This window comes from Monodon monoceros, unplaced genomic scaffold, assembly GCF_005190385.1.
Source record: "Monodon monoceros isolate NGI ecotype Baffin Bay Population unplaced genomic scaffold, NGI_Narwhal_1 Super_Scaffold_7, whole genome shotgun sequence".
NCBI classification, from domain to species: Eukaryota; Metazoa; Chordata; class Mammalia; order Artiodactyla; family Monodontidae; genus Monodon; species Monodon monoceros.
In genome coordinates, this window is record NW_021703784.1 from 56,408,506 (window position 1) to 56,421,646 (window position 13,141).

General features: G+C 40.4%; 1 protein-coding gene across 3 annotated transcripts in view; it reads right to left on the reverse strand.

The window, feature by feature from the left end:
• Positions 1 to 13,141, reverse strand: part of PAAF1 (proteasomal ATPase associated factor 1) — a 66,833-nt gene that overhangs the window by 34,963 nt on the left and 18,729 nt on the right. For all 3 annotated transcript variants that reach the window (XR_003791500.1, XR_003791499.1, XM_029208662.1), the window contains exons 7-9: positions 6,635 to 6,829; positions 1,663 to 1,754; positions 210 to 325 (exon numbers count right to left, since the gene is read on the reverse strand). Coding sequence is in view for 1 of the 3 variants with exons in the window: in XM_029208662.1 (XP_029064495.1) it covers positions 210 to 325; positions 1,663 to 1,754; positions 6,635 to 6,829 (403 nt within the window). In the remaining 2 variants the exon portion in view is untranslated. The remainder of the gene's footprint in view (positions 1 to 209; positions 326 to 1,662; positions 1,755 to 6,634; positions 6,830 to 13,141) is intronic.

The following is a 13,141-nucleotide window of genomic DNA, read 5'->3' on the forward strand; positions in this document are numbered from 1 at the left end:
AATCATGACAGTATGAATCAAATTACCTTTTAATGTGATTCCAGGAATAATAAGAACAATCAGACAATTCACACTGGAAAACCTTTATAAACGGAAAAACATACTCTTGATTCAATAGCCATCTGTATGCCAGACTAAATCACTGTGAAAGCCAATAAAAATTTCCACTCTGCAGAAGACCTGCATCATGCAAACAAATGGTGACTCACCTTGGACTCCTCACATCCAGCTGATAAATGTTTCCATCCTGTGTCCCAGCCAACAGCAAGAAGCCAGAAAGAAAACTACAGCAGTTGAAGGCATCTGAGCCAATAAAGAGGAACACCTGGAACAAGTAGGAGACAAAGATGCAGGTTTCATACGATTTCCCCTTAACACATTGACTCATGGGATCCTTGAAACTAAAAAGTCTCCTTTACCCTCTTTCCAGCACAACCCTCCATTTGACAAACACTTGCAATTCACACATTTAAGTTTTGCTTCAAGGCACTTGTGACAACCTTTTGAAGGGAAAGAAACAAAGTGGCAATTTAAAGAATCACAAGTCGGGCTTCCCTGGTGGCGCAGTGGTTGAGAGTCCGCCTGCCGATGCAGGGGACGCAGGTTCGTGCCCCGGTCTGGGAAGGTCCCACATACTGCGGAGCGTCTGGGCCCGTGAGCCATGGCCACTGAGCCTGTGCTCCGCAGCGGGAGAGGCCACAACAGTGAGAGGCCCGCGTACCGAAAAAAAAAAAAAAAAAAAAAAAAAAAAAATCACAAGTCACCCATGTACCTGAAAAAAAAAACCCCAAACTATTAGACTTTTATTTATTCCTTAGTGTTAGTTCAAACAGTAAAGTTTGAAAGTTCTAAAAAAAGAAAACAAAACAAAAACCCCTAATTTCCCTTTGGAAGTAAAAGCCAGCATGGAAATTCAGAGTATAAAGGCAATATGATCAAAAATAGTGATGTTCCCAGAACAAACTTTGAAAATGGAAACATCACCAGCACACTGAAGTCATGAGATGAAATGAAAATACAAAGCCTGTGGTCAAACCAAATCATTCAAGCTGTCTGGGTGATGATGACAGGAGCTGGAAAGAAATTTAGAAAATCTCAAGAAACTCAGAGTTTAATTAAGAGCAGAGTCTGCTTGGCAAAACCTCAGCGAATGAAGGAAGAAAATTCAATTCTTCTACGAAAGATATTCTGGTCATTAATTAATCTAGAGCCCTGAATGCATGAGTCCTTTACTCAGAAAATCTTCACATTACCTTAGAGGAAGAAGGGAATCTATAGAACCTTATCATTTTACATACAGCACACTAAGGCCCAGAGGGAAAGTGACTTGATAAAGGTCACAAAGCAGTAGGACATTTAATCTCATCACATAACCCTATGTGGTAAATCCTACTATGACAAGTTTAGTGATGAGGAAACTGAGGCTCAGAGAGGTTAAGTAACCTGTCCAATGTCACAGCCATTAGGAAGAACCAGGATTTAAATGTTGCCCTTATTCCATATCCCATGCTCTTAATCACTATACTGTACTGCCTCTCACTCATGCAGCTTCTTCAAAAGGTGAACATACAGAGAAATCAGAAATGTTTTCAAAACAGCTTTCCAAGAATCAGAGTGACCCAGGTTGCCCCAGAGTTCAAAGGTCTTAGAGGAACCACTTACCGGCTGCCTGCTCTGCAGTCCCAAGCACTGAAGTTTCTTATCTTCTCGGGCCAACAGCAGCATTTTTGACTCTGTTCCAACCTCCCGTTCACCTGCATGACAGATGAGCTATGTCAATAATGGGCTAGGCTGATCAGCTGGCAGTACCCAGAAAGCACAACTATTGATGGCTGTTTACTGAGTTATTCTGTTAGTGATTCACTTATTAACATTAAAAAAACATTATGTTCTATATCTTGACTGTGGTATTGTTTATATGACTGTACATATTTGTCAAAACTCACAGAACTGTGCAATTAAAAAGGATGACTTTTACTACATGTAAAATATATCTCAATAAACCCAACTTTAAAATATTATTATTAAATCATCTCTAATATGGAAAGATACCATACTTGGAGCAGGAGTACAAGGCTGAACAAAGTAGACAGTCTCTGCCATCAAGGCTCTTATGGTCTGAAGGAAATGAGATCTACCCATTCACTAAACAAATATTTACTGAGAGACAAGGTACCTACTCTCAAGGAGTAGTAGATTCTAGATTCTAGATTCTAGTAGAAATAGGAAATAGTAAAATAAGCAAATAAACAAGTAGGATATCTTCAGACAGTGATGAGTTCCACAAAGGAAATAAAACAGGAAAATATGACCAAAAGGGAGTAGATGGTGGGAAAATGAGTGGGGGAAGGTAACTTTAAACTTCAATTTTATTTATTTATTTTTAAATTTATTTTTTATTTTATTTTTGGCTGCGTTGGGTCTTCGTTGCTGCACGTGGGCTTTCTCTAGCTGTGGTGAGCGGGGGCTACTCTTCGTTGCAGCGCATGGGCTTCTCATTGTCGTGGCTTCTCTTGTTGCAAAACACGGGCTCTAGGCGGGCAGGCTTCAGTAGTTGTGGCACGCAGGCTCAGTAGTTGTGGCTCGCGGGCTCTAGAGCGCAGGCTCAGTAGTTGTGGCGCACGGGCTTAGTTGCTCCGCAGCATGTGGGATCTTTCCGGACCAGGGCTCAAACCTGTGTCCCCTACATTGGCAGGCGGATTCTTAACCATTGCACCACCAGGGAAGCCCTAAACTTCAATTTTAAAAAGGTTTCATGGAGGTTATTTTCCAACTGAGACATGAATGGTAAACAGAAGCCAGCCATGTGAAAAGTTTTGGGAGGTACGTTCTAGGCTAAGGGAAGAACAAGGCAAAAGCCGGGAGGCTGGCAGTCTGTTGTGCTCAAAGAACAGAGACCTATGGCTGGGACACAGTGGAACTGGCAGAGGGTGGTGTGACTTGAGGCTGGAGAGGACTGCAGGGGTTAGAAAGTGTAAGCATTTGTAATAAGCCATGGTAAGGGGTTAGGATTTTAATACATAGTTGTCCCTCGGTATTTACAGAAGGTTGCTTCCAGGACCCGCCGCAGACACCAAGATTCGCAGATGCTCAAGTCCCCAGAGTTGGCCCTCCATATCGAAAGGTTCCACATCCGCAGATTCAACCAACTGTAGATTGTGTTCTGAATGAGGAACCCATGGATACGGAGGGCCAAACATATGTATAAAAGGAGGCCACTATGGACTTCCCTGGCGGTCCAGTGGTTAAGACTCCATGCTTCCAGGGCAGGGGATGCAGGTTCAATCTCTGGTTGGGGAATTAAGATCCCACATGGCCAAAAAAACCCAACCAAACAAAAAAATACAAAAAGGAGGCTGCTAGAGGACAGTAGAGACAAAGGAGAGTGATATGACTTATGTTTTTTATTTATTTACTTTTTTTTAATTTTAATTTTTTTATTTTGGCTGCACTGGATCATTGTGGTGGCATGTGGACTCTTAGTTGCGGCATGCGGACTCTTAGTTGTGGCATGCGTGTGGAATCTAGTTCCCTGACCAGGGATCAAACCCGGGCCCCCTGCATTGAGAGCACGGAGTCTTACCCACTGGACCACCAGGGAAGTCCCTTGATTTATGTTTTTTAAATGACCACGATGGTTCCTCTGAGGAGAATAGATTATAGAATAGTGCAGGCAACAGATGATGGTAGAATGGATGAGGATGCTGGCAGGAGGAAGGGAGAGCTGGAGGAAGAACGTGAGGTGGAAAAATGAGCAACATTCTGAAGGTAGAGATGACAGACTTTGCTGATGCGGGACATGAGGAACGGTGGGGGTGGATCTTGAATGAATCTCAGGCTTTGGGCTAGAGCAAGAAGATGGTGGTGCCATTTACTGAGATGGGGAAAAACAGATTTGGGGTGGGAGGAAATCAAACACTCCATGTTATAAGTTCAAGATGTCTATTAGACATCTAAATAGAGTCTGAAATGCAAGTGAAAGATCTATGCTTTAGATATACTTTTGGAAATCACCAGCTTAAATACAATGTTTAAAGTCATGGAAATGATGAGATCACCTAAGAGAGAAATTGTAGAGCTGAGGGCCCTCCAATATTTAAAGGTAGAATAAAGGAGACATGTAAAAGGAGATTGGGACTTCCCTGGTGGTCCAGTGGCTAAGGCTCCACACTCCCCATGCAGGGGGCCCGGGCTCAAACCCTGGTCAGGGAACTAGATCCCACATGCTGCAACTAAAACAGATCCCACGTGCCGCAACTAAGACCCAACGCAGCCAAATAAATAAAGTTTTTTTTAAAAAAGGAGACTAAGAAGCAGCAGCCAATGAGATAGAGAGAAAAGCAGTGTAGTGTGGTATTACAGAAGCCAAGAAAGAAAAGTGTCCTGAAGAGAAGAGTTTACTATGTTGTATCCTGTTGAGAATTTGGAAGGATAAGCACAGAGAAGTAACACTGGATTATGCAACATGGAGTCACTGGTGACCTCAACAAGAGCTGCTGCTGGTTAAGTAGCTGGGGCACAAACCATCCTAGGGCGGGTTGAACAGTAAGTGGGAAGTGAGGAAATAGAGGAAACAAGAATATTTTCATTTAAATTACTTTAAACCAACTAATTTTAAAAAACTCAACCTTATTTTAAGTAGTATCTGTGAAATCTTAGGTTTGAAGTGAGATATGTGTGCATTAATATATAACTATTAAAAATGTGTACTGCCTGAAATGATCTTGTTTACTACTCACTGCACATGTGTCACACTTTGGGAAATACTCTTCCTATTAATCAATTAATTCCCAAAGAGGGGCCAGGCAACATGTGGTAGTCACAACCATTTTAATTCTTGGACGACAGTTTATCTATATGGGAAGTTTAAGAGAGTGAGGAGAGTACCTGCAGTGTGTCCACAGTGAGGGGCAAAATTCACCCAACTGAGCTGAAAACATATATCCACACAAAAACCTACACAGGGATATTTATAGCAGCTTTATTCATAATTGTCCAAACTTGGAAACAACCAAGATGTCCTCCAGTAGATGAATGAATAGATAAACTGAGGTACATTAAAACAATGGAATATTGTTCAGTGCTTAAAACAATGAGGTATCAAGGACTTCCCTGGTGGCACAGTGGATAAGAATCCACCTGCCAATGCAGGGACATGGGTTCAAGCCCTGGTCCGGGAAGATCCCACATGCTGCGGAGCAACTAAGCCCGTGCACCACAACTACTGAGCTCGCACGCCACAACTACTGAAGCCTGCGCACCTAGAGCCCGTGCTCTGCAACAAGAGAAGCCACCGCAATGAGAAGGCCATGCACCGCAATGAGAAGGCCATGCACCGCAACGAAGAGTAGCCCCCACTCGCCACAACTAGAGAAAGCCCCCCTGAAAAACATTTTTTAAATAAATAAATAAATAAATGGAAAAAAAGAAATGAGGTATCAATGCATGAAAAGACATGCAGGAACCTTAAATGCATATTACTAAGTGAAAGAAGCCAATCTGAAAAGGCTACATAGTTTATGATTTCAACTGCAACATTCTGGAAAAGGCAAAGCCATGAAGACAGTAAAAATATCAGTTGCAAAAGGTTATAGGGGATGAAAGGACGAATTGGTGCAGCAAAAGGGATTTTTCAGGCAGTGAAAAATCTGCATGATACTAGAATGATAAATACATGTCATTATACATTTGTCCAAACCCACAGAATATACAACATCAAGAATGAATCCTAATTTAAACCTTGAACTTTGAGTGATAATGATGTGTCAGTTTAGGTCTATCAATTGTAACAAAAGTACCACTCTGGTGGGGGATGGTGATAACAGGGGAGGGTGTGCAGGTATGTGGACAAAGGGTATACAAGAACTCTATCTGCTCAATTTCATGTGGACCAAACTGCTCTAAAAAATAAAGCCTCTTAAAAAAAAAAATACGAGAAGCAGAGATGATGGTAGAAAAATAGTCCTATGGAAACAGAGAAGCAAGTATGTTATAATCATAGGAAAATAAGAAAAGAATGCAAGCTGCCTTATTAGGACCTTTATCATTCTGACTCAACCAGAGCTATCGCTCTACTCACCTATTTCCCCCTACTATGCTTACGCCAACTTCTGGCCCAAAGAAGCATATCTCTACCCAACAGTCAATTTTACCTCCACACTATTTTAATGTGAACTGCCCCTACCTCTATCTCTGCCCTAGTTCCCATTCTCCCATCCTTCCCATTCTTGTCTGTTCAACTTGAATCTATCCTTCAAGGTTCAACTTCTTTTGTGACATCTCTCATCTATACTAACCTAAAACATGCTCTTCTTCCCAAAAAACATTATATTTGCATTAAGTGAATCACTAAGTTACTTCAGCCAAAATTTTATTGTTCTCTGTTTTACAGGCATTAGTCTCATCTGCTAAATTAAACTGTACCTACTCAAATGCAATAACTGTGACATATACTTCCTTTGTAGATTCCAAACCAACAGGAACATAGTAGATATGCAACAAATATTAATCTTATGGTAAAAATGGAAATACCAGCTACAGAGCAGGAGAGAACAAGGAAGAAAAGGAGAAACTAAGGCAAACACTGAAGGAATATAAGGAAACAAAATAAATTCATATACTGTTATCAACTCACTGGGCATCTGCTCAGGGGAGCCGAGGTTTATAGAGTTGTCAGCAGTACCCACAGCCACTCCGTTGATGGAAGACCCACAGTCTGCAATGACTCCCAAGCAGGCTGAGCGCCCACAGTCCCAAAGTCGTGCTGTCCCATCTCGAGAACCAGATACCACATTCTTCCCCCGATCAACAATGGCTGTATCCAGGATACCTGGCAAGAGAAAAAAAAAAGACCCTAAAATGGAGTAGGTAGTAAAGGAACTACAAGGGCAGAGAAGACATATCTGCATAAATGACTCTATTCCTTCACCAACAAGTACTGGATATGTACTACAGGCTGGTGCCAGAAAAACAGAAATAAACAGAACAGGGTCCCTGTTTCCCAATAACTAGCTGCAAGAGACAGACATGGAAAAGAAGCTTTGGATTTCATTTTTAGTGGCATGTGGTTTTCTAGAGCAGTGGTTTTCAAGTTATTATTTTGGCTTTAGAACCTGTTTTTTTTTTATTAATTTATTTTTTTAAAAAATCGTTACTGGAGTATAATTGCTTTACAACGTGTGTTAGTTTCTGCTGTATAACAAAGTGAGTCAGCTATACGTATACATACATATATCCCCATATCTCCTCCCACTTGCGTCTCCCTCCCATCATCCCTATCCCACCCCTCTAGGTGGTCACAAAGCACCGAGCTGATCTCTCTATGCTATGTGGCTGCTTTCCACTAGTTATCTATTTTACATTTGGTAGTGTATATATGACCATGCCACTCTCTCACTTCATCCCGGCTTACCCTTCCCCCTCCCCATGTCCTCAAGTCCATTCTCCACGTCTATATCTTTATTCCTGTCCTGCCCCTAGGTTCTTCAGAACCATGTTTTTTTTTTTAGATTCCATATATGTTACCATACGCTATTTGTTTTTCTCTTTCTGATTTACTTCACTCTGTATGACAGACTCTAGGTCCATCCACCTCATTACAAATAACTCAATTTCACTTCTTTTTTATGGCTGAGTAATATTCCATTGTATATATGTGCCACATCTTCTTTGTCCATTCATCTGTCAATGGACACTTAGGTTGCTTCCATGTCCTGGCTATTGTAAATAGTGCTGCAATGAACATTGTGGTACATGACTCTTTTTTTTTTTAATTTATGGCTGCATTGGGTCTTCATTGCTGCGCGAGGGCTTTTCTCTAGTTGCAGTGCGCTAGGACTTTTCTCTAGTTGCGGCGAGCAGGGGCTACTCTTCGTTGTGGTACACGGGCTTCTCATTGCAGTGGCTTCTCTTGTTGCAGAGCACGGGCTCTAGGCACATGGACTTCAGTAGTTGTAGCATGCAGACTCATTAGTTTGGCTCCCAGGCTCTAGAGCGCAGGCTCAGTAGTTGTGGCGCATGGGCTTAGTTGCTCCGCAGCATGTGGGATCTTCCCAGACCAGGGCTTGAACCCGTGTCCCCTGAATTGGCAGGCGGATTCTTAACCACTGCGCCACCAGGGAAGCCCAACATGACTCTTCGTGAATTATCAGTTTCTCAGGGTACATGCCCAGTAGTGGGATTGCTGGGTCGTATAAAAACTGTTTTTTAAACAAAAATTAAGTAGACATCCTAGACAGTTCAGTGTGAAAATCAATGTCTTAAAAGATCCTGCTGCTTCCATTGGGAACTAATCGTAAAAAAGGAGTGACTTCTCATCTGGCCAAGATGGAGTAGTCCCATTGCTCCCAGGTCCTCTCCTTACAATTAAAAAAACCTGGACATAAGACAACAAACAAGCACAAGAAGGTTGAAAGATGTAAAGAAGAAAGCAGTCCACCTAGGGACCTCAGGACTTGAAGAACAACAGGGCAATGAATTCCCTGGATTTCCTTACTGCCTTCCATATATCCTAGACAGGACACTGCAGAAGCCTCTAACATAGAACTAATTAAAAAAAAAAGGCACAAATTAAAAACAAAAAACAACAACCAAACAACTCCAAGAAAAGTCTGTTGCCTCTAGGCAGAAGACTGAGAAAAGGGTGGCCTAACAGTACAGAAAAGCTTTTTGGCAATATCCATCTTACTCAAACAGCAACAGAAAAACTGCTACCTCCCCTCTCCCAAAGATTCAGTGGGGCTGAACAGGGAGTGATTTCTACCTCAACCCCCATGGAAGCAGGAGACAGCTCTCCAATTCCCCCCACCCAGCGATGCTGACCAGGCCCAGCAGGGCACTGTCAGCGGGGAGCTGGGCCTCTACTCTCACCCAGCACCAACAGGGGAAAGAGGTAAAACATAAGGGACAGGGAAGTAGCACTCCACTTTCCCCAACCCATCCCCTGGTGTCAGTCAGCAGGAAACAGAGCTTACAAGCCCACTTTGGAGGAAAGGAAGTGGTGCAAGTTGAGGTGATGCAAGATGGTGCCCCACTTCTACCAGGAAGGCGTCAGCAAGGTCAAGGGGAAGCTGAGCTTCTACCTCACCTGTTTGCAGACAGGTAGCGTGAGCCAGTGCTCCAGTTTTGCCAAAGCAGTGTTAGAGGAGCCCAGCAGGAAGCTGAGTATACACATCTCCTGGGCCCCTGTACCATACCTCGACAGGGGACCACCTGCTAAAAAAAAATCAAGTAAGATGCAGAGTGTTATAATATCCAAAATGTCCACAGATTTTATGACTTTTGAAGCCCTTTGTCATCCCTTATCTTACTATTTGCTATGATCCCTGGCTTCAGGAGCACCCAGTGTAAAAAGAGACAGTCAAGGACATAAAGAGTTTCAGGGGCATACATGTGACAACATAGGACTGTAGAGTAGAAAGGGAGTCTGGCCCTATGGTGATACAGGCAGGGCTAGTACTTGCTTTATTAAAACCCATTTAATTATCCTATTATAGGTGCCCAATAAACACTTGCAGGCTGAGTAATAAGAGTACCTGACCAAAGGTTACTTAGTAAACTAGTGCCCTGGCTTGCTCCTATTCTGCTCAAGATGAGATGACTTCAGATATATAAACCTTGACAAAAACTCTACAAAAACTCAATATAAGGTACAAGTGATGGATGAGCCATGCAGTTAACCACATGCCTCAACTCTCAGTGGAAATTTCACTTTGAAAGCCTTTTTCAGAAAAAAGATGAATTCATAAAAATGCCACAAATTTAAAAAGTAGCCAATTTAGGGCCTGTTTGATAAAATATGATTTTCTCAGGTGGGACCTAATTCACAGGGTAAGTTTCCAAATATATCCAATTTAAAATAAAAACTAAATACAATTTATATAGCTGGTTACAGTGGTTGGAAAAATAAAATGTAATCCTTGTACTTATATATCTACTGGATAAAGGCCATATAGATAAGCTTTTATTTATTTATTTTTGGTTATATGTTGTTTTTTTAAATTCATTTTTATTGGAATGTGGTTGCTTTACAATGTTGTGTTAGCCTAGATAAGCTTTTAAAAGTAGGCTTTCCCTCAGAAGCAGATCTAAGGAGGCAACATATCTTGTTGCTATTTTATGTTTCTTATTTACAACATATTTTGTAATCATAAAGTACCCTGAGTTTAGAAAATCCACCTTTCCACTCTATCTCCATAACACACTCAGCATTCTAGCTAGAAAAGGATCTTAGATCTTTCAAGAATCTTAAGGAATCACCAATAGGAACATAAGGAAGGGGCTTCAACTCTTACTAAGCCATCAAAGATCTGTTTATGTCTTTATTGGGAATTTCCAACCACTATTTAAAAATGCTGAGTTCCATGGAAGTGATGCAAACTTAAAAAAAAAAAAAAGGTTCTGAAAAATATGTATCCAAGACAGGATGCTACAGCTGTGGCTAGGGAGCTATGAATGGTATTAACTGTGTACAAATTTCAACTAATACTCAGCAAAGAGCTGCCATCTAGGAAGTTTTCCTTTTTTATCAAAGTAGAGTGGAAAACTATCACTCCCTCTCTAATAAAATGTCACTTACAACATAGTGGCATCTAGTGTGGGTCTCTTTACTCTTAGGTGACAAGAATAAAAGAAAGAGGAGCCTTACAGGAGCAGGAATCTGTGAGGAATTACCTTAAGAAGAAGCTATAAAGGAGCAGGAATGCCTTTGTAAGAGAAGTAGCCACAGCTAAGACCTAGCAGAGCTGCAAAGGCTTTAGATATCAAATCAAACAGACAGAAGTCCTCAACATATAAACCAAGATGAAAAAAAATCTGCATTCAAGAAAAGATTCAGCTGACTTACAGATAAACATCGTAGCCAAAGTCTGGGAAATAAGAATAATGTTAGATGAAACTATGACTGAAATAAGTATTAGTAAGAAACAGCAAATTTCATATTTCTAGGCAGGTTTTTTAACAAGTTTACTCTATTCAGATCTCAGAAAATAATGAGCCTTGAAGCACCTATTACTTGGAGGCAGCATATCCTATTTCAGAGAAAGTATATAAGAGTTTGAAAAGAATGCAACCTGGTTTCTCAAATGTAAGCATCTTTCCTACCTTGGTGAGCAAAAAACCTCAACCAATCAACTGAAATGGTGTTTCATTTGGTCTCAATGTTTTCACAGATTATGAAAGACCTGGTGCTTATTACAAAGAATTAAGATTATGAATATATATCTCCAAATGCACCAACCTTAATTAAATGGCCTGGTCAATTAAAAATTTTCAAACTGATTAAAGTACACTTTAGAGCTACTTAGTAAACTCATATATTACAAATAGAACACTGCTTTATCTTTTCATTAGACAGATTTACAAAAATCTTATCTCTGCTTAAGAACACACTAATCCTTTAAATAAGTATAAAATATATATCTAAAAGTATTAGAAAAGACCAATTACATATCAACTAAGATCAAAAATGTCTACTGTATTAGAAATAACAATTTCTGCTTTTCACATTTGACAAGTAGGTTAAAACATCACAAGGTTCAACTTCCCTGGCAGGGTTTAAAATATAGTGTCATATTTTTTATGAACAATAATAGCATTCAATGTGCACTTATTACATACCGGGGATTATACTAAATCTCTCATATGCACCATTTCATTTAATACTATTATCCCCATTTTACATATGAGGAAATTAAGGCTCAGAAAAGTTAAGCAACTTTCCAAGGCTTCCCAGACTTTAAATGGAAGAATTAAGATTTAAACTAAGATTTGTATGTCTCCAAATCCTATGTTTTGCCACTCTACTGTACTGGCTCCCTTACTATCATGGTTCCATATACTAGAAGCAGTAAGCAAGCCAGGGACTTAATTAAGCTAACGAAAGGTTATTCTTTATAACAGATCTTTATACAGAGCTGCTCTATTAGTGTCCAGATGATTCTTTGCAATAAGCATCAGGTAATGTTCAATCCAGTCTTCCTTTTATGTCTTGCTTGCCAAGACTTACCTAGGCAATAAAAGACCATGTTCACTTCAACACTATCTTCTGCTTCTCTTATTTAGTCACCACTTGTGAAAACACTAAAGATCACAAATGCAAATAATAATTCTTTATTGTTTTTTATGTGGTTCATGACTTTTATTAAAATGCTTCAAAATCTCAGAACTAAAGAGATTGTAAAAAAGGAGCCACACAAAGCAACTTGGAAGTCAACTAGGTAAAGACAGTGACCCATATATGCCGCTGTTATTGGAGATTAATCTTGATTTTGGCTCCATACTTTTGAAGAATGGGCAACCCCAAACCCAGGGCTCCTTTATAGAATTAACTGGAGAGAAGCATTTAAGACCTGACAGACATTAACCTGGATCTGACTTCATGCAATTTCCCCTAAAGCTTATCATTTCTGTTCAATCTAATTTAAAAAAAAAACAACAAACCCTCTCAAGGAAAAAAAAGTAAGGGTGTTATACTCTGGAGAAGCGCCTACCCCCACCCCAGAACTTTCTCACAAGGCCAAAAGAATGGAACAATTATATGAATAAAAGCTTAAACCAGATCAACAAACACTCTAGAGTTCAACCTAAGCTAAGGGACACACATGCATTCTTAAGGAGAACTGAAGAACACTGGGAGACTTAGGATTCATGTGGAGGGCACAGTCAATAACTATAGTAATCCAAAGGTATTCTGAAGTTAAGTGTGCACGGATGTTAAATATGCATCTTCTTAAGTTCAACATGCAGAGCTATGCCTTGTTCACTGGAAAGGTCCCCCATGCCTTGCATCTTCAAGGTGGCCAGATCTAAGGTGAATCCCTCAGTGTTCTTCTAGACTCCTTTGGCTCCTGGATTCCCCAACAGTGCAGACTGCTTTGACTCCTCAGACCTGTCAGTTCTTTGGACTGAACGTGAAGAAGGCTCTATATATCCCTTCTACTCCCTTTCAATGCACCCATGTACTTAAGTTTCAGAAGAAAACCCATTTATTTGCTAAGGTTAACATGTGTGTTTGCTAGATGATCTGTATGTAATCTGACAAACCATTATAAAGAAATACTAAAACTTAAAAAAATCAACTCTACACACAAGCTATTTATAATATAGTCAGGTAGACAAGGCAAAAACACTGGATTAAATACCG